Below are 22491 nucleotides of genomic sequence, written 5' to 3'. Positions count from 1 at the left end.
TTCCAGTTCGTACTTTTCTTAGTTTTCTGATTACTACTTTTGTTAGTGCCTAAGGTGGCGATAACAGGAATATGATCAGAAGTTAAGTCCATTTTAGTCTCTAGATACATAGGAATGGAGGTCGTGGTCAGAAAAATGTCAATTAATCTCCTCTGCGTGGGTTGCTAGGAAGATATGTATAGGACGTGGGAGCGTAGAAATAGATGTGATTATTAGTAATGAAGTCATATAGTTCTTCACCATTCTCATTAGTCTTACGACAGCCCCATTCAACATTTTTAGAATTTAAATCACCTGCTAGGATAACTTTCTTGTCCTCGGGAAGGAGTTTTTTGAGAAATTGCTTGTCCAAAATATTTTGTGGAGGTTTGTAAAGAGCTACAACATAAACAATGCCACAGAGCGGTAGATTCACAGAGACGGTAATAGTCATTAATAATAATAATTCATGTCTGTTATTTGCTTCTGTATTGATAAGGCAGGATTGCAGGTTGTTCTTCACATACACGGCAACACCTCCACCTCTGTGACTCATGCGATCACCTCTGAAACAGTTATAGTTCGCAATTTTAATCTTATTACATGGACTCAAAAACGTTTCGGTTATGAGTGCGATGTCAATGTCGTAATTAAGAAGTTTTTTAGTTCTTGAAGTTTATTTAGCACTCCACGTGCATTCCATGTCAATCAAAATTGGCGCCCAAACGATGCTATTTGGACCCATTATCATTACTAGTGTTGTTCTTTTCGTGATTGTTTTTGTTTAGGTCTTTAACGTGTTGAGTGAGCTGGAGAAAGCCAGCACTTTTTATAACCGTGACAAGTTCAGCGAGATCAAGTAAAACTTTCTTTGCTTCACTAATCGTATCGGTGTAAATACCAGCAGGAAGAGCTTTTGAGTAAGATTTACCTTCGATTACTCTATTAGAGTAAGTCTTGACTTTTTCGGCATTTGGCTTAGGGTATTTAATACATCGTTTATAACTGGATGTATGATTGAGCCCACAATTGGCACAGCATAAGGGTTTTTCAATATTGCCCTTATCGGGGCATTCTTTGATCATATGTTTTTGTCCACATCATACGCATTTGGGGTCACAGTTGCATTCTGATTGCGGTGTTATTAATTGCGCGCATTATTTTAATTTGGCTCTGTAAATTTTATATTGATTTTCATGGCAAAAAAATATGTGCAACCAACTGATTTTGCTCGGAATCTTCAAGAATTATCTGACGAAGAAAAGGAAACCTTTGGATGGGAGAACAGTAGAGATTTCCATTCCTTTTATTTCTATTTTTTAGAAATAAATAAAAACATTAGAGTTTAAAGTGCGTTTTGTAACCAATAAGAAATAAATTTCCTTGCAGAAATAATGCTAAACTTACTTTTTTCCTACCAAGGTGTTTTCCTTTTTTATTATCTATACTTAGCTTTGATGAATATTAAAATTAGCCTCTAATTTAAAATATAATTATTAAATAATAAATTTAAAATTTTCTACAATTAAATACATCATTGCATTTCCATCTCACTAACATAAGAAATTTAAAAAATTTTACTTATATTTGGATTTGATATCATTTGTATTTTGCAGTAATATTAATATTTTATTTCTCAACAAATTTATTATCAATATTCATTCATTTCTGTCCTTTTCGTGCCCCAAACTGTAAAATAACGGATGTCGTAAGCACGCATGCTCATGTAAAATTGCCAAGAGCGCGTGCTGGAAGGTTAAATCAAATATTTGATAGAAATAAACAAATATATGAAGTAAGTTACTGGGGAAAATAGGTGAAGTTCCGGTGAAAACAGAATGAGTGCTTTCTAGAGATTTTATAGACCATTGATTCACAAAGCTTAAAATTATTAATAATTTTTTTTTTATTTTACTGTTAAACTGTGTAGAATTAAAAATATATAGAAAAAATAAGCAATGTGTGATCAGTTTTAAATTTTATCTTAAATATGTGAAGTTGCAGTTGTCTGTTACCATAAAAGCGAGCCCTGACCCATTTTTCATAGGGGTGTCTTGAAGAATTACTTTACCGTTTGACTTCCTGATACGCTTTATGACGAATTCCTCGCACATATTGCACAATTACATTGGTGATATTTTGCAGATAATTAATTTTGATGTTCTGTCTGAAATTTCTTTATGACCACTTAAAAGAGTTTTACTGTGCTTGCTAACCAGAATATTTTTCAGTTCCATTAGTCTATTTTTATATAATGCACATATCAAAATATCAAAAGCATTTATTAGCCGAAAAATCTAAAGAATGACTACAATCTTAACCCCCCTCTCTTTTTCCAATTAGGCTCGACTATTCGAAATATTCGGCAATTTCCGAGTATGCGAGTTAATTAAGCTTTTACTGTTAAAGGATAACTGCATAAACCAATTTCCAGTCTTCTGATTTCAGAAATGTTCCTCTTTTTTACTTAAATTACATTGTTTGCAACATCTGTTAAGAGACTGCTATACAATGAAAATTTAAAAAATGTTCAGAATTTTGATTTAAGTTAAATTACTTAAATATTAATAGGAGTGGAAAAATAAATTGTATTTATTATTAGGTGCCAAGCGAACACAATAAATATGGCTTATTATTTATTTTCTCTATTTTGAACTGAAATTTCATCATTAAATCTTGTTATATAGTTTAGTTCTGCATAGTTTTTTCCTCTCATTGAAAACTAGTTGTGTAAATTGAACTGTTATTTAAAATTAAAAAAAAAAGGGGATTGTTTCCCATGGTTGATGTAATGCTCATTCTCTCTTAATAAATACTGCACTTCTCATATTTTAAATTACAAGTTTAATTTTTCTTTTAATTTTATACAGTTGTGTATAATGTAATTAGACAGGTGCTTATTTTTTTTTCTTAAAATGTGCTTGAAAAGTGCTTATTTTTTTAACTAAAATGTAGCTACGAACCCCGTTCTCAGTTTAAGTAGCATGCAGGTTTTTAAAAGACGCTATAATAACAAGTAACTTAATAAAATTAAGGACAAAGTTAAGATATTTAAAATTATTCAATTATTATTTTATATTTTAAAATGTGTGATTTTGTATAATAGTACATAATCAATTTAAAATAACTGTACATTTCTAGTTGTACAATTATAAAAATATTAAGAACATCTCTAGATGTACAATTATACAAAACTTGCATTTTATAACAACAGTTAGCTTTGTTGCAACAGCATAATTTTGCATTAAAATTTTAATAATGAAATGAAATTTTCACTAAAGATTAAAAATTTATTTTCGTACAAAGCATGCCATTGCTTGGGAGTCCTCAAAAATATTATAATGAAAGATAAAACAACAATGCAGTGTTCCTTATTATCCATTAGGTTTTGCCTCAGCCCAAAGTTTGCCCACTTTTGGTAACCTTTCATTTACATTGTGACAAAGAAAGTATGGAATCTTTAAATGTAATCCATGAAGTTTTTTTAACCCTCAATTTTACTATTTCTGCTCTCTAGTTTTGTCTTAGAGATTAGGTTTGGTTTATTTGATTATGGCATGATCTGAAGAGGAGGAATCTCTTTGTGGAGTTACGGGAACATAGTGATATTACTCATCGTATAAACCTTGAAAATGCCCATGCAGCCTGCCTGTTTGCCAGGACTGGAGTTAGTCAAACTACCAACATTAAACCTTACGTAATATAGCAATCTTGTCCGTTCTGGCTTAAGACTGAAGCTGTTTGTAGTGGTTTATTATCTGAAAAGTTGTCTAAATCACTGTCACAAGATTCTGTTTCTTCTGAACCTGAATTACTGCTGCCAACCTAAGTCATATCCTAACTCTAAAAATCCATCTTATTCCAATAAGAATTTTCAAGTTCCCCGCATGGTTGCAATCCATTTGTTATTCTAGAAAAAGACTCCATCTGTAGCTTAATAAATAGCTATATATAATGTGAATTTTATACGAGGGCCATCCAGGAAGTAGATTACGTTTCCGTCTGTGTCCGCTAGGGGCGGGGCTAGCGCGGCCATCTTGGGGTCAGAGCGTTGCGCAGCTCAGTCTGCATCTAGCCGTGCTAGTGAGAGGTTCGTGCTGTGCTCCGTTCAGATACTGTGACGGTTTGAAATGTCTGCATTAATTGAAAATCCCGCGAGGTGCGCTCAGTAATAAGGTTTCTGACTGCAAAAAACTGTAAACCGATAGAAATCTATCGGCAGCTTCGTGAAGTGTATGGGGACAACATTATCACTGAAGGTGGAGTGCGTCAGTGGATCATAAGATTTCAAAATGGCCGAACCAATGTTCACGACGAAGATCGAAGTGGGAGACCCAGCATAGTGACCGCCGAACTTCTCGAAAAAGTCGATGCTAAAGTCCGTGAAAATCGAAATTTCACAATAACGGAACTTTCTTTGAGTTTTCCACAAATTTCGCGAAGTTTGTTGCACGAAATCATCAGCGAAAAGCTTGGTTACCACAAGTTTTGTGCAAGATGGATTCCAAAAATCTTGACAGAGGACCACAAAAATCAGCGAATGGCTGCAGCGTTGAACTTTTTGGATGCTTACCATAAGGATGGTGACTCTTTACTCGATCGCATCGTTACTGGTGACGAAACATGGGTGAAACATGTGAACTGTGAAACGAAATTGCAATCAATGCAGTGGGGGCACACAAGTTCTCCCCAAAAACCCAAGAAATGCATGCAAACAATGTCGGCAAGGAAGATGATGGCGACTGTTTTTTGGGACAGAAAAGGTGTAATTTTGGTGGACTTCCTGGAAAGAGGCACTACAATAAACTCTCAAAGGTATTGCCAAACTCTCCAAAAACTCAGAAGAGCAATTCAAAACAAGCGCAGAGGAATGTTGAGCTCTAAGATCTTGTTGATTCACGACAACGCCCGGCCCCACACGGCAAATGTCACTCGTAAAGTTCTTGAATCTTTTAAGTGGGAGTTGTTTCCTCATCCGCCGTACAGTCCCGACCTGGCACCGAGCGACTTCCACCTATTCCCAGCAATGAAGAAGTGGCTGGCTATGCAGCGTTTTGATGACGACGCACAGCTGCAAGAAGAGGTAACGAAGTGGTTGAAGGCGCAGGCGGCCGAATTTTTCGACGAAGGAATTTCCAAGCTCGTACATCGCTATGATAAATGCCTTAATTTGTATGGTGACTATGTAGAAAAGTAGTATTTGAGTGTGGCTTTCATCTGTATATAATAAAATTTGTTTCCTATACTTTGTTTATTTTTTTATTCCAAAACGTAATCTACTTTCTGGATAGCCCTCGTATGTTAAGTAATATCTATAGCTTTATTTGAAAAGGGCAATAAACTCTTCAAAGTCAAGAAAGGCTTCTTTCCCGTAATTGGTCTTTTAACCTAACATATTCTTTTATGGTTAGTTCACTGTGGTGAGAAGGGAGTCATCCAAAATGATGCCCATTGTGTATCATAATATTGTCAATTTTATTATAGATAAATGTTTTAGGACAGTTGGGTTCTATCAAGTTAAATTTCCACTTTTCAGATTTTGGGATATCCCCTTCCTCATCAGCCAGTTCTGCATTGTTTGCTGGTATAGCATATTTCGTGGGTGATGGATGTTCAACTTTCTCGTGATATGAAGCATTGTCTATGCATACCGCACTTTGCATTTGTAAATTTGGAAGAAGCTTTTCCAACAAACATTTTTCATAATTTATTTGCCTATGTTTACCTCTGCCTTGAGATGATGCTTTGTATACAAGTTGAGCACATGGAACAAATTCTCTGGAAGAGCTAGCATGTAAAAATAGTCTGTTTTTTGAATTAACATTCATTTAAGTGCCCAAAAACATGCTATCTTACCATTATTTCTTGAATATTAAGTTGCTGTCGATCCATGTTTCGTTGATGTGGTATTCACTTTCTCTGAGTTTTCTCATTTCTCACAAGTGATTATTCCTCCAATATCAGGTCTTTCAATGAAAATGGGAATTTTTCATTTATTAATTCATTTCTTCCAGCAAAAATTCATTGATTGCAAAACGTTATACAATGTCTATTTTTTCCCTCACTCAACAGCAATTTCTGTACAGATGGCTTTTTTCTGTGATATGAAAGTCTTTGTTATGTGCCATATAACACATTTATCAGAATTCTCAGTTTGAGCCTTTTGTGGTTCTTCCCAGATGTTCAGGTACAGTTTCTCTCTTCACCCATTGTTAACACCTCATACCTAATGTTTTTAATTGTGTACTGAGATACTCCAGTCCCATGAAATGTTCTCTTCAGAAGTAGAGGAAGAGGAACTGTTAGAGAGTTCACCAAAACTTCAAAAATGTCAAATTCTGGAACATTTTACATGATTTGACATGCCTGAGATTTTAAAGGTTGACTTTTTAAGTGGAAGGGCATTTTAAAATGTAGCGTATATCTAACCATCACAAAATAAAAGATAAATACAAGTAAATTTTAGCAAGTACCAATATAAAAAATAATGAGAAGAAATATAATTAAAAGAATTATAAATCTAGAGAAAAGCCTCATGTAGCTTGGATGAAACCGAGATGAATGGTAAACTTTGTTGTTCCCTCAGCTAGTGTTCGTCCAAAAACAAAATAGTAATAAATTGTTCAGTTGGTTCACTCCTTGAAATAATATATTAACCCTGTTGCTATAGTGAACAAATTTGCAAGACTGGGGCGAGGGGAGGTTTTTCCCAGTAGACAGACAGTATATTAGCCATTCTCCATGTGTATTGTTAAAAAATGAATTTTCATTTGTTTAAAGCCTAATAATGACATGTAATGATCACTTTTTGATACATCAGTAAATAAGAAGGAAAAAAAAGAGAAAATACTGAAATAAATAAATAAGATGGGCATTTAGAACAAAGGATAAAGGCATGGCAATATATATCTGTATGATAGTCGTTTTTAAATGACTATCGTGTACTTTGCCGCACCGGGTGCGTGCAAATTTTCGTAGTGCAAATGAATGTAAAATTTCTGACATAGGTTCATGATCAACAGATGCAAGGTGGCAGTGGAGGCGGCGGCGGAATGGGCATGGTTGGAGGAGGACGAGGTCGTGGCAGAGGACGCGGCATGGGTGGCCCCGGTGGCATGCGACCTGATTTCGGACCAGGAGGACCACGAATGGGACGACCTGGCGGAGATGGTGGAGCAGAGGTACAGTTTGCAGTGCCAGCCAACAAATGTGGTCTCGTCATTGGAAAGGGTGGTGAAACTGTCCGTAGTATCAATCAGCAGTCTGGAGCTCATGTTGAAATTGCCAGAGGTGCACCACCAAACCCACATGAAAAGATATTTATGATACGTGGAAATCCACAACAAATAGAGCATGCAAAGCAGTTAATAATGGAGCGAGTTGGTGGAATGGTAAGTGTTATAATGTTATACCTTTTTTAAAATAAAATGGAATATTTTGTATGTTTTACTGAGCATTGTTTTCAGATGCTGTAGTAAGCCTTTGCCAAATGTGGAGTTGCAATTCAGTTTTTATGAGCATGTGTTTTCTTAATTGTCTCTACTTAATTTGACCAATGTAAGAATTTCAGTTGTGTGCAGTACACTGCAGAGCTGAAATTCTCGGCACCGGCAGCCACATTGGAAAAGGAGGTATAGTATGCGTCGAACAGGTTGCGATAACAGCATATCCTTTGGCCAAACTTCAGGCATACAATAAAGTTTACTTTCCTGACAAGAAGTCTTTCAGTAAGAGTGCCACTGATTCATAAGTCTGGTTAAAAGCAACTTTTCCTTATGTGTTTTTGATTTGAGAAACAAAGGACCAAAAAGTTATTAATGCAGAATGTCTCTGGTTAAAAGCAACTTTTCCTTATGTGTTTTTGATTTGAGAAACAAAGGACCAAAAAGTTATTAATGCAGAATGTCTGTTCTCTGCCTTTTTACTGGAGCACAACCTGCCACTGAATGCATAGGATCACGCTGCAGCTTTATTTAGAAAAATGTTTCTCAATAGTGAAATCGCTAAGAAATACTCAATTGCAAGGACCAAAACAGTTGCAATTTTTAAAGAAATAGGTTTGAAAAATAAATCTTCAGCTATTGATTGCATTAAAACAGCTCCGTTCTGTCTCTCTATGGATGGAAGCAATACCGATTCAAAACTGTATCCAATTGTTGTTTCTTTAATCCAAAGTCTTCAGAAATTGAGCACAGTTTACTTTCTTTCCCCACTTTAGAAGGACATTCGACAGGCTTTAATATAGCACAGCTAATTATTAAAACTTTAAAAGAAAATGCAGTCCCTCTGGATAATTGCTTAGCTTTTGGTGCCGATAATGCACCAGTAATGGTAGGCTTGAAGACTGGTGTTGCAGGCATCTTAAGAATGGAAAATTCAGATTTGCAGATTATGAGGTGCACCTGTCACCTTAAATTTAGCAGCTGAAAAAGGGCTTAGCTTCTTTATCAATAAATGTGGATGAACACATTGTTGATATTTATTATTATCTTGAAAGGAGTTCTAAAAGGAAGGAAAAATTGAAACAGTTCCAACAGCTGCATAATACTGAAATGAGAAGAATTTTGGAATATGTGTGTGCATGCTGGCTGTCTTTAAAGAAATGCTTCTCTAGAATCCTCGATGAATGGAACCTTTTTTCATTTTTTAAAGAAGAATTAAATACTTCGAGAGTTAAGATAAAAGGCTCTATTGTAAGTTATAAAATACCTAAAGTAAATGGAGGTGTAGTTACTACTTGCATTGTTAAAATAGGTTTGAGAAAAATAAAGTAATTTCTGCACCATTCAGCAATTCAACTGGCAGTTCTCAAAATAATACTGTAAAATATAAGCATAAAGCTGATACAAATTTCTCTCAAAATAAAAAAAATTGCTCAACTGATGAAACATTTTCCGTTTACTGTAAGTTAGCTAAGCACGAATCTGCCACTGTTCATAACATTCTGAATACGAAAGCAAAATCTGGCACTGTTCATAAGATTTATACGAAAACTGATTAATGTGTCTGTTTTTTTGGGGGGGGTTGTTTTGTTTTCTTAAACGATGCAACTAATAAAAGTGTTTTTTACATGTAAGGTATTTTTGTGTTGCTTGCATTTAAGAATTAGTAACTATTTAAAGTTAATTCATTATTAAAAACTATATTTTTATAATTTTGTGAAAATTCTCCTGATTTCTTAAAAAAAATCACCTGATTTTTGAGTGTCAGAGGTTGGCAAGTATGCATGAGTGTCATTCGGATGCTGGCATAGGGCCAGTTTTTGCGACTCCACTTAGATTGTCTTTAGAAAGGCAAAGCAAGATTGGTTTCCATTAACCTCGAGAATCAGGAGATTTGTATGGGTACTGCATGTCGAATGAAAGAAAATACCTTGCCATTCTCGTATAAAACAAAATTGGTTTAATCCTACTATACGGTACACAAGGGATTTGGCGACGTTAAGATGAGCTGTAAACGTGTAATTTTGGTATTGGCAACAGTTTTCAAAATCATGCCAAGGCTGTGTACTAGAATTTTACCACAAAAACCTTTAAATCTTTTTTCTTTTTTATAAATGCCTTATTTGTCATTTTGCAGTAAAATAAATAGTAGAAAACATTCATCTAGGTTAACCATTAAATACAACCACCATATTCAGCAAATTATCGTTGATTATTGTAATTCAATTTTTAAGTAATTAAATTCATTTTAATGTTATTCGTGTCATTAAATATGACTTCCGTCTAAATTTATTTATTATTATTTAATAATACATTCAAATTTCGTGCAATTTTTTTCAATATGAAATCCATGTTTTGGTAAGTTTACTGCCCTTATTATGAATTAACAGAGGATGTATAATCATTGCAGCTTATTAATTCTTTTGCAAGTATTAATTTATACCAGATGAGGTAGTGTGTTAACTATATTTAAGAAAATATAGAAAAAATGAATTGCATGCAAATAAAAAATATCTTCATTTTTTCAGCCTCCTGGGCAAGGTGGACCTCCAGGTGGCCCAAATCCTCCTGGACCTCAGGGACAGTATCCTGGACCACAGTACCCACAGCAATAGTATGAAATTTCTCAAAGAATATTTTTTAAGTATAAGATATTTATATAAAATTATAAGAAATTACTACTGTTATAATTTAACCAGCTCTAGAAATCTTTTATGAAACATAAATTTATCTCAACTTTTTTATGAATTTTTACTTAGAATGGTAAATAGATTTTTTTTTTTTTTTTAAATTGCAAAAGAAGTATTCAACCTATTGATTCGCCTACTGTGACATGACTTAATTTTATGCAAAATTTCTTACAGCAGAACAGTTAATTTTTTTTTACATGAAAGAAACCAATACATTATATGCTCTCTTTTTGTTTTGTAATAGAAGTTCATCAATAATGCAAATACCAATCCCCCTTTATAGAAAATTTGGTAATTTTTCATGAATCACCTTCCACTTCGCATAAATACATAAATAGGAAGATAAAATTTTAAAAACTTTAAAAAAGTTGTCATTTCCTGATATTCAAGACGTAAACTATAATTATGTAATTTTAATTGTTCTATAGGAATAGAAATTTAAAACGTAATTTTTTTAGTTTGCTGTAGAAAAGATTTGCATTATATTTAATAATTTAAATGAAAATTTATTGAAAATGCATTCCTCTAAATATAAATAAATCGGATGAATAAAAGTGTAGGAGTTGATTATAGAAAGAAATTCTTTGTTTAGTTTTGTAAATAAATATATTGAACATAAATTGACTTTTTTTTAAACCAAAAAATTTAAAGGGCCATTGAATGTATGAGAATTTACTTGGAAATAGTATACAGCTCATATGCAATGTATTCCAATAAGCTGGCAGTTGATGCACTTATCTTTCAGATTATGAAATGGGAGTTTTTACAGCAATTTAAAATTTTGTCATTCCAATTAAAATGTGATAGATATCTACTATTTTGAAAACTAGAGATAATTAACTTTAATATCAAGCACTATCCTATACTACAGTGACTGGAATTCATCACATTGCAACAATTTCATTCTTTCTCTTGTTCCAGTAAATGGTCTTAAAGCTTTGAAGTGGCATCATCCCTAGTGGTTTATAAAATTTATAAAGTGGCTGTACTGTACTTTTGGAGAAATTATGATCAATTGCAGATTTCCATGCTTCAGGTTGAGGGTTAGAAACAGGTTATAACATTCAAGTGGCTGGCTATCTTTTTCCTATCTATTCCAAATAGGCTGAGGCATTTGGTTCATGAACAAGCTGCATGTTTTGTATGCTCTTCTTTTTGGAGAGAGTGAGATTTTGGAAAAATGCAAGGCTTATAAATTGGATTCTTTCATTACTGCATCATGGATTAAAGCTGCACTTTTCGGGAAGGGGGAAAAAAAAAACTTTAAACCCAGATCAGGTGTAATAGAATATAGAATGCATGCTTAGTCAAAGATAAGAAGACAAAGAACTCTTGTTCTTCCATCAGGTTATTTTCTTTGTAAAATATTGTCAAATCATCCTCACTGTGTCCTTCAGGTACCACATCATATAAACAAAGAAGGATCTTTACTTTGAATATGGATTTGCTTTGACATTCGTTTTCTTCTTACCACCATTGCTGGTAATATTTTTTTCATTATAATGGAGTGGTGCTTAAATTTCAGGATAATACTGAAGAAGCACTTCATGACAGGTTGTAATGTTTTTAAATTTGGGCCCTTTTTCAGTGTAATTGTTCTTTTGTTCAGGAGTCAGAAATTTTAGAACCATTTCCACATGTTTATTGCATTGATATTACAAAAAAATTTGTTTTGCTATTTTTTCTGTGTTTGACAATATTTTCATTTAATTTTACTGTTCTAGATATTAACACCTATCTAGGATTTCAGGTGACTCTTGACCATTCAGTTAAAAGAAACTGGATTATCATTATCTAAGAGAAACTGGATTTAATTACTTAGTTCAAAACATTTGTTCTGTGTGTGTGAATATTTTAATTATATTTTTAATTGTAGAAATATATTTATAGTTATCTTTATGCAATGCGTTGTTCAAATTAAACTTAAACCCATTTAAAGGGCACAAGTATATAAAATATACTGGTTGTTTGTCAATTTTTTAACCTCCTAAAAAATGCTAATTTATCTGCACCAAAAGCTATAATCGTACGTTTCTAGTGTGTCCTAAATGGAAGCACCAACCCGTGAATGCTCAATATTTTGCAGTTGTGAAATTAATATACCTCATTTTAAGGTATCATGTTTGAAGGTTCATAAATTCTATTGAAATGGAAGAAAACATTCAAAATCTCCAAATATATGACGTACACATGCTGAATCTTATATACTGTACAAAGTCTGAAATCCGGACTTGTCGGGACTTCGGTGATTCCGGATTTGGGATTTTTTCCGGGTATTAGATCATCACTTTAAATCTAGTAAGATGGCATCTAGAAATTATAAGATTAAAAATATCAAATCGTGATTTTTGAAATAATGAAGTATGTATGATCTAAAGGGTATCCAAATTTGCATAAAAAAAGCTTAATATGCATTTCTTTACCTTATTAAATATTTCTTTCAATGTAAGTTGCTTTGATTTTTGTGCTAATACTTTCTCTTTAATTCTGTAGAGACATAATTTCTTGTTTAGTTACATTGTTGAAGTCCTGTAACTGCTGTTTCGAGAATTCGGACTAACTTGTCAATCAAAATTTTCTCGTTTTCGGTAACTTTCTTCACTACCGGTAGCAGTATTTTCTGAATCTAGAACCATACTAGATATTTCGCCATTCATTAATTGATTGAAGATTGAGAAGCTTTTGTCATCACAATGAAAAATTTCTTTTATATTATCTTCATTTATTACCGCTTCACACATTTCCTTAGAAAATACGTTAATTGGAAAATTTCACCTTTGTTTTATGATATCCGAAAACCTTTCAAATTAGCGGATATCATGGTCAAAGTTAGTTATTCTTCACTATACATATTTGGGTATGCGTCATGAGCTTGGCGACTTAACGACAAGTTGTTTAATTTTATCTTGCTTCTATCCAGAGTTGCCACGCTACCAGGAAAACCGGAAAATGTCGGGTAATCTGAAAATTGACCAAAAAATTCAGGAAAAAGTCATGGAATTTAAATATTTTAGCCAAAATCTGGAAAGCTCTGAGAATTTCATACGGCTATTCCTCCCAAAAAAGCAAGATTTGCCTCCGACGTTGGAAGCAATTACTTTCTTGGCGAATTATGTATCACATGAGCATCATTTGGCCAGCTGGCATAGAGCCAATTTTCGCAGCTCCAATCAGATTGTGTTGAGAGAAAGGCAAAGGAAGTTTCCAGCAACTTTTGGTTTCTAGTAACCTCGAGTATCGAGAGACTCCATGCGCATATGCAGTGCATGTTGAACTAAGGAAAATACTTTTAAATAAAATCAGTATAATATATATATATAATAAATCAGTTTAATTCATAATATAAGCATATAAAATAAAATCAGTTTGATCCTAGTATAGAGTACCAGCCTCCATGTACTGTATACATGGGATTTGGGGGTATTATGATGAGCAGTAAACAGGCCATTTTGGCGACAATTTTCAAAATCGTGCAAAGGCTGTAGCGTATACTAGGATTTTATCGCAAAAGCTTTTGTACAAAATATCGTTGATTCTTCTAATTCAATTTTTAAATAATTATCTTTATTTTAATGTTATTTGTGTCATTTAATGTTGCTTCTTCTCAAACCATAATTAATTTACCTCTTAGCACAGGCATTACGCGAATAGACTGGAAAAGTCAAGGAATTTCATTTTCCTGTTTGAGTGGCAACTCTGTCTATCGCACACTGAGACAATTAAGCCTGAATTGTATTAGTTTAGTTATTTATTATACTAATGTCTATTTCTTGCACATAAAAAAAGGAACATACTTTCTCAGCTGAGTCATGTGTTTCATTTTTCAATTTTTTAAAATTTTTTGGCTGAGTTACATTCTCCTTGTAATATTATACTAGTTATGTTATAACATAATATGATTTACACATGCACTGTTATATTTGCTAAATTTTTTAATAATATAATAATATTGAATTTAAATCAAGTTAAAAAGCTTTTTATCCATATTTTATATAAGTATGTTCAGCTGCGTTGCATCATCAAAGTGCATAAAAAAAACTTTTTTTTTTAAATTGCTAGTGAAATTTAAAAAAATGTTTTGGTCTTCAGACTAAACGTAACAATATTCAAGCACCCATCTCTACAGACGCACATAAAAATATGCAATTTATTAATAAATTAATTTTAAAAACAAAAATTAGCAATTGGCAGCTACTTGGAAAAAACCAGTATAAAATATATACCGGCTTTCAAAATTGAGTTTCTAGTCCTCCCCCCAAAGTTTCAATTTTGTGTCCTTAAAGTACATAAGTTATAATTCATGCAAAATTTTAACAATTAAAATTATTTTATGTACTGTCCCTGAAAGGGTTAAATATTAATTTTCTTGAATCTTTCTTTTCTTCTGGGACAGAATGTGCAAGGAAAATTTGAAAATGGGCCTTTAAGACGTTTAATACTTTTAAGCATAGCTTGGGATTGAAAGCAATGCATCATTACATTTTGCACCATTTAGTTTCCTTTCTTTATGTTAATTCAGTAAAATTTAAAAAACTGATTTTTAACAGCATAACACTTCAAATATTTTATTTTAAAAAACATTAGCTTAACAATTTTTGCTGAATAGTAACTGTGTTAAATTTTTTTTATGGAAAAATAGTATGCGAATAATTTGAAAATAGAAATTTTCGTTTACGCCCTGTTTTCACATAATTGTATTTAATGTTTGCTTTTAATCAGTTGAATATTGCTGAAACAATAAGCATAGATTAAAATAGCAAGTAAAAGAACACAACTGTGAAATTCACATAAAATCCATAATGAAATAATATACTTCTCAAAATTACATCTTGTGATGAAATGTAGGTTTTTAAATATGTGACCTCAGAAAAATATTTAATATACTTCTATCTTAATTATATCAAATACTAAGTTATTTCACTGCATTTTTTACTGAAAAATTAAAAATGCTTAAAGTTTCAACAAATTTGTCTTAGACTGCTATAGTGTATATGCATATGCAGATGATATGTATAATTGGGTCCTACAAAAGTACGAGTAAAAAATTTTTAGAATACTTTTCAAATATGCAGTCATACGCAAAGATAAAGCTTTTTATATCCTCAAAATATTTTTAACCTTCTAATTATTTTAAAATATGTATTTTAAATAATTTTACTGTTTCTTAGAATATAAAATTAATATTTAAAACAGAATTGATAACCTAAGCTTTAAAATTGCTAAACACTTTAGTACATAGCAGTTCATTGAGGAGGGGGCAAAATTCAGGATTAACTTACAAGATTTGGCATGCATGCATAAACTGCATGAAAATCGGAACAGGGGAAAAATATGTGTATCATTTTAGTAAAGTTTTGATATTGTGTGAAAAGATATGTTGGCCACCATGTATTGTGTTTGCAGTTTCTAAAATAACAGCAATAGGGAAAAATAACCAAGTAGTTTATAATAAATATACACATTTTTTTTTTCAAGATTTTGTCAGGTGTGATTTTTTTAAAATTTTCTTTGAGCATAAAGTTGGTCACTTTTCTCTTCAGTCTTGTAAATTTTTATTTTTAATCTGTAATTATATCGGTGTTTTTAATTACTTCACAGAAGATATTCTGTCAATGAATGTTGCAAAAATTATCTTTAGGTAAGAAGGCATTTTAAAAAATTGTGTGACAGCATTTACTTTTTACAGATGCAGCTTTTTTTCTTTTAAATTATAATTTTACTGAAGTAATTTTTCTTTAGTCAACAACCTGGACCTGGTCAACCGTATGCTGCTCCTGGGTGGGCTGGTGGGGCATATCAGCCATGGCCTAATCAGCCGTCAACAGCAGGGGTTGCAGTTGCTCCTAATGATCCTGGTAATGACTTTCTCCTTACAGGTTTATGTTTGTATCAGGACCTTGCAAAAAGTTTTTCAGACTTTATTTATATATTTACTTCATAAAACATTGAACTGTACATTTAGGTTTACCTTGAATCACTTTATTAATGTAGTTGTTTTGACATTGCTTCGTTGGGGGGGGGAGCAGTGAATTATTTACATGGGAGCAAAAGATTAAATAATCCTTTTTACAAAAGTCATCTGCAATTTTTCTGTTGTGATAATGGAAGATTAGGATCCTGTAATAAATTTATAAAGGTAGTGGCCTATATTTTATATTTTAAATACTTCAGTTCAAGTATTAAATTTCGATATTTAAATGATCTTTTTATTATTCATGATAAGTTGTAAATTAATTTTACTTGCAAATTAAAGAAAATTATTTAATCATTTTTTCTTAGTAAACTTTATGATGGATTAATGGTCTCCTTTTAGTTAAATAATAATTTCGTAAGTTTTAAAGATAAACTTATAAAAATTATATAAAAATTATTTGATTATTTTTTAAATTTATCGCTCGCTATCAGTAAAATTATTCAGTTGAAAAATCATTTTTCAGCAAAGAAGTCATTTTTTTGCTTCCTACACTTGTGTTATCTGATAATGCTTTAAAAAAATAAGCGATATTTGCAAATAAATCAAAAATTAAAAAAAAATTTCATATAAACTTAATTAAAAAGGTTTTCCTTCCTGCTTAATCCATTTTATGTGAATAGTACAAGTTTTTAGAATTAAATTAATGAAAATATGTGCCAAAAACGTTTCAAGATTAAATTGAAAAATTTTTGAATTTTAAAGAGAAAAAAAATCTTCACCGCATTGCATATTCATTCAAAAACAGTTGTGTGTACAAGTTTTGAACTCACTAGCTTATTAGAAAAGAGTTTAAAGACGAGAAACTTTCTGACCATAGTAACATGCTATCCATGAGTGAGTAAAAAAAAGTTAAAAAATTCAATGCTTTCTAATTTATATTTTTATCGTAATATTTTGAAATGTTGCGAAAAAAATGAATATTTATGAATGGGGGATAAATGTAAAATGTAATTTTAAATGCTAACTGTGTGTTGGTTTTGAGAGTAATAAAATGAATAAATAATGCAAAATGTATACAAAATTAGTTTCATAAAATGGCTAAAGAGTACTATAATAAACTCAAATTTCGTTGTAATTGAGTCTTTGTAGCAAGGGGGAAAAGATTAATAAAGGGAAAATCAGTATTGGAGAAATCTGATGAACTTAATTTAATTGCAAGTCAATCTTTGTAGCAGTCAGAGGGAAGAAAAAAATTATTATTGATAATAATTGGTATTAGAGGTAATCAGAAAAATAAATTAGTAGTTTATGGAAATTTCAAAAACAAGAAAAAAGTCAATGTTGGAGAAATCTAATATGTAAGGGGGAAAACATATTAGAAAAATCTAATAAATAAGGTGTAAATTAAGTGAGAAAGCTATTAAAAAAAGTAAATATTAGTATTTTAATGTCGAAAATTGTCCAATTAATAATATTTTAAATGAAGATATTTTATGTTTGCGTTGTAACTGGAAAATTTTAAACTAAATCTCAGATTTAAAAAAAAAAAAAATTGAGGGATTTTTAAAAATTCATTAAACATCAAATTATAACTTAGCGTAAATTGCATTTAAAAATGGAGGACATAGAATTTAAAAACAATTTATTAATTTAATTTTGAAAAAATTGCTTTACCCGCTGTTTTTTCATTTGTAGAAGAGTGTGGGCAAAATTTGTGCTCAATACCATATCAGGAATTAGTTTAGAAATTAGTAACAGACACAATGAGTGAACTAAAATAAAAGCTTACAATGAGCTAAATTAAGTTTAAGTTAGAATTTTTTCATGAAATGGGTCTTATATACAAATCTCTTCCCACCCAAGAAAAAAATTAATTTCAGTGCTTTTGTATATTTGCTATGAAAACTTTTTGCAAGATCTAATAAATTTTTGTTGGAGAATATTTTGCATATATTTTGTTATGTGTAAACTTTGCTTTCTTAAAGAAAAATGTTACATAAGGCAGTATGTTTATTTTCCTCAAACAATTTATAGCTAAAGTGGCTGCTGATGCCAATGCTGCTGCATGGGCTGCTTATTATGCACAATTCTACAACCAACCTGGGCAGCCACAACCTCAACCTGGCCAGATTCCGCAAGCTCAGCCTGCTGCACAACCCCCAGCACAACAACAGCAACAACAACAACCACAGCAGACTAGTAAGAATTTATTCAATGGTTTTTGTCTGCATGGGACACCGTAAAGGTCAAATTAGGTTTAATAGTAAATTTATTCTATTTATTCAGCATTTAATAATGTATAAATATGCTTCAACAATTCTTGTGAAGTGAAAGGCACTGTAAAACTTCATAATTTAGCAAGGTTGTATCTGTAAAGAATATACTTAAAACACAATTTAATGATGATACAGAATTGTAATGGGTAATGAATTTGCATTCAGTTTCATAAAAATATTTTCAAAATGTATGTAGAAAAGTAATTTAATAAGCATTTAGTGCCCTTTTTAAGCATATTTTTTATCATTCTTTTGCAACTGTTCCTTTGTGCTTCAGTGCATAATAATCTTTTTAAATGAGCTTAGAAATGCTTTTGCACTTTTCTTTTAGAATATTCTCGCATGCTGAGCTGAAATAAGGAACTTTTCATTATTTCAATTTTGTAAAGTAATTTTGATTGTTTTTATACTTAGCTGCTGGACAAGCTGATTACAGTGCAGCCTGGGTAGAGTATTACAGGTCTTTAGGGATGTTCCGGGAAGCTGATATGATAGAACAACAATCACGAAATGCTCAAGCACCTGTAAGCATTTATTTATTATTTTTATTAGTTTATGTGTGTGTGTGAACTATACATAGGTATTTTCTCTCATGATATTAGTTCTTTCTTCGTGATACAATTTCATTCATTAGCATAAAGAATTAATTTGTTATATAAAGATTATTATATCCCAAATCTTAAAAAAGTGTCCTAGTCTTGTGTGCATAATTCAGTCCTTACAAATTTTGTAATTTTTTTTTGCATTAAGTTAGCAATAATTATGCCATGTTAGTGATTTGTTGCCATATATGTTCTTGAACCCTCTGCTTGATGTTCATTTATTACTAAATATAATACTATTCACATCTTTATGAGCAGTTTTTAAATAATACAAAAATTCTCAATGCTTTAGTGGTTCAAATTATATGTAATATGCTGCATGTGATTTCAGCTGACGTAAATTAAAAGAAAACACAATTTTTACATTAAAACGTAAAATATGAAATTAGTAAAAAGAGAAACATCAGTATTGCTTTAAGTTACATGCATAGACAAAATGACAAAACGTGTTGGTCATTTAAATATTTACAAATTATTTATATTTGCTTTAGAAGTAAAACCAGCACTGTTATTTTTACTCATTCAAAGTGTTTTTGTATATGGCTCCAAACATAATCCAGTTTGACACTGCATACCAGATGTGAGTCTTATTTATAGATTTTCTTCCCATTTTTCGTCTTTTTAGAAGCAGCACGTAGCACACCATCTATCTATCTCCTTAGTTTCCTTTTTCATAAGACTTATTGGTATATGGCTGGTGAAATGCCTTGAATACAGCCACTGGAACATTTTAATCACCCAACTTCAAATATTTTATTCAAATTTTTGACGATGAAATGAAACCCGTAGAGCCATCAACCGTGAAAATAATGAATGATAAGACATTTTTACCCTGCACAGAGAAAGAGGGGGATTGGTATTGAAATTGGGGGAGGGAAATCTTCTCTGAGGTTTTCATGTGCATCGTAGTAGTGGACAAACTTTAAAAATTCCACTCAAATTGCAGGATTAATTCATTGAGGTTTAAGCATAGTCTTCGTAGACATTCTGTTCGTTGTTCAAATCTGCCCTTTTTATTGCATCAAAAACAAGTTCTTTTGGAATATGAGCTATTTTGTTGCCCTTCCATAAGTTTAATGACTTGTCAATATTTTAGTAATTTTAGGATCATGTTCAGATATCTTACGAATTTCATGATGATTTAAAATCCTAATACACAGTAATGGCGTGCCAATCTCCAAATTCTATGAAAAATTTAACAAGATTAAATACATTTAATTCTACACTTAAAGGTTCAGTGATAAATATGTTAAAATCACTATTTGAACGAGTTTTGAAATGAATTTTTTCTGTTGGAAGTATTTATTGTAACCAAATAAAATCAAGTTACATTAAGACAAAAAAAATTTTTTTACATTATAACCACTTTTCATTTTTCTAAATCATAAGTTACTTCTCTATTTTTTTTACAAAAATAATGTTAAAATCTTTTTATTTCCTTTTGTTGTTTAAATGTATCTTTCATTTTGGTGATTTTTGAACAGTTTCCAAAATTACATTTTAGCAAAAAAACTGCTATAAATACATTAAAAGTTTTTTTTTTAAATTGATTGATTTCTATTTTTTTGGGGGGGGGGGTAAGTATTTTCCACTTGCATAGGTGTTTCAAAATATTTACTTAGGTCAATTCTCTGACTTTGCTATTAAAGTGTCACAGTCTGTAGAAATATGTATATACATGAAAAGAAATTGCTATTAAAGTTTCACAGTCTGTAGAAATATGTATATACATGAAAAGAAATTGCTATTAAAGTTTCACAGTCTGTAGAAATATGTATATACATGAAAAGAAATTGCTATTAAAGTTTCACAGTCTGTAAAAATATTTATATACATGAAAAGGAAATACATTTTATGCTACATATTCTTCCATTTACTTCCCCTTCAGATGATTGCTAAATTTCTAATCATTAACTTGTAGTATTATAATTTTTCCTCTGTTACAGTATTTTTATCAATAATTCAAAATTTTTATTATACATAATAAAATCTAATAACAAACCAAATTTTAATTTGAAAAGTAACTCCTACTTGTCACTCTCAGATTCTGAATATCAATATAAATATTCATACATAATTCTGAATATCAAGGTAAATAAATATCAGGTGGCAGGAAATCTATTAAGAGGCATTCAGCTGACAATTAATGTTCCAGGAGAATGTATTTCATATATAGCTGTAGTATGGAAAATTTAGTTTTTCTTCCTGTGAAGTGAGTGGGGAAAGAAAATTAAGATCTTACTTTCGTGTAAAAAGTAAAGGAGGTACAGAAAAGGCTTGGGACCAGAGGCTGTGAGGATTTCGAGACAGAAAAGATAAATCATAATATTAAGGCTAAAAGTGCAAAATAAGTAATGTTAGATACATTTAATTAAATTATTATATACAGTATTACAGCAATTTATTATATGCATTAAATTATTATTACATATATAAATTGATTATATTATTCGTTTACATTAGGCTCCACTATTTTTAAATCAGCATGAATCTGCTTCCCCTTTTCTCTCAGGAGCAGTCCATCACTCGGGCTGCTGCCGGAACCACTTGTACGAGATGGCATCGAGGTTTGCCCACCTTATGTAAAGATTTCTGGTTTCAGATTCCGGTGTTAGAATCAGTGTTGCTGTCGAATTTTAACAGCTTTTCTTTATTTTTTCCGTATATCATTCACGGTCTGTGTAACGATTGTATACGATTCTGCTATAAACCGAGGAATAGCACCTGCCTTTCATCTTTTTCAGAATTTCCAGTGTGTTTCTTGTCTGTCATTGTATTAAAAAGTGCTGAAATTAAAAATATTCTTAATTTATCCACAAAATATCCAGGTAATAATAATAATAATAATAAAAGGCAATACTAAACAATCTCGTGAAATAACAGCTCAGAAAGTACAACAACGTGAATCATGTACTTGAAAGAAGAGTTAAATGAATCATCTGCTTTTTTACCTCTATGCAGACTGGAGGGTGAAAAACTTTTGTGATGTCAATAATTTGGTAATTCGGTTATGGCTCATTTTATTCGGTTATTATGATGTCATTATCTGGTAAGTATTTTTCTTCGATATTTCGTGCTCCATGTTGTGGTTTCCGAAACCTATAAACTGAATGTTTATATTTTGAGAGACAATGCAGATTTCAGGTCGGTGGGTTTTCGGTATTTGACTGTAATCTAAATGAAAAAATTTAAAGTTTTCATATTTTGATGAAAATATCTATTTTTGCCTCTTCCCCTCCATGACATCAACTGTAAGTATGGGCAGAATATAGGACTATTAAAAAAAATTATCATGTTAGTATATATCTTGAGGAACTAAAAAAAATTATTAACATTGAAATTATGTGTTATGGGACTACTTTGGCATATAGTTTTTCACTTTTTATTACAATCAGCCATACCATATAAATACACAAACTTTCCCTTATGTAGCCTTTTCATAGTCTATGCTTGTAGGCATATAATTCTAATTACAGTAGTATTTTAATTGGTTAAAATATTCATCCTTTGGCAATTTCAAATTTTAAAAAAATTCAATCAAATTTTAAAGAAAATCAAACCTTTAATGTGGCCTTCCGGTTCGGTCCC

The 22491-nt window shown here is 31.4% G+C and overlaps 2 protein-coding genes across 3 annotated transcripts in view; one reads left to right on the top strand and one right to left on the bottom strand.

The window, feature by feature from the left end:
- LOC118183646 (far upstream element-binding protein 3-like) overlaps positions 1-18885 on the top strand; it is a 53941-nt gene extending 35056 nt beyond the window's left edge. Inside the window, exons 12-16 of one of the 2 annotated variants that reach the window (XM_085822202.1) lie at positions 7002-7370; positions 9950-10035; positions 15851-15966; positions 18060-18224; positions 18716-18885. In XM_085822202.1, coding sequence (XP_085678328.1) covers positions 7002-7370; positions 9950-10035; positions 15851-15966; positions 18060-18224; positions 18716-18870 — 891 coding nt within the window. In that variant the 3' untranslated portion in view covers positions 18871-18885. Of the gene's footprint in view, positions 1-6986; positions 7371-9949; positions 10036-15850; positions 15967-18059; positions 18225-18715 lie in introns of both variants that reach the window. The other variant, XM_085822201.1, reaches the window with a different exon arrangement.
- A 2373-nt stretch (positions 18886-21258) lies between these two features.
- The window catches only part of LOC118181245 (uncharacterized), a 14799-nt gene continuing 13566 nt past the window's right edge, over positions 21259-22491 (bottom strand). The window contains exon 5 of the mRNA XM_085822204.1: positions 21259-21689. Coding sequence (XP_085678330.1) covers positions 21607-21689 — 83 coding nt within the window. The 3' untranslated portion in view covers positions 21259-21606. The remainder of the gene's footprint in view (positions 21690-22491) is intronic.

Source organism: Stegodyphus dumicola, chromosome 8, assembly GCF_044657685.1.
Source record: "Stegodyphus dumicola isolate Sdum_Otavi_A_Nest chromosome 8, ASM4465768v1".
Classification (NCBI taxonomy): Eukaryota; Metazoa; Arthropoda; class Arachnida; order Araneae; family Eresidae; genus Stegodyphus; species Stegodyphus dumicola.
The sequence above is the reverse complement of the archived record's forward strand: the minus strand, read 5'-3'. Positions and strand labels throughout refer to the sequence as shown.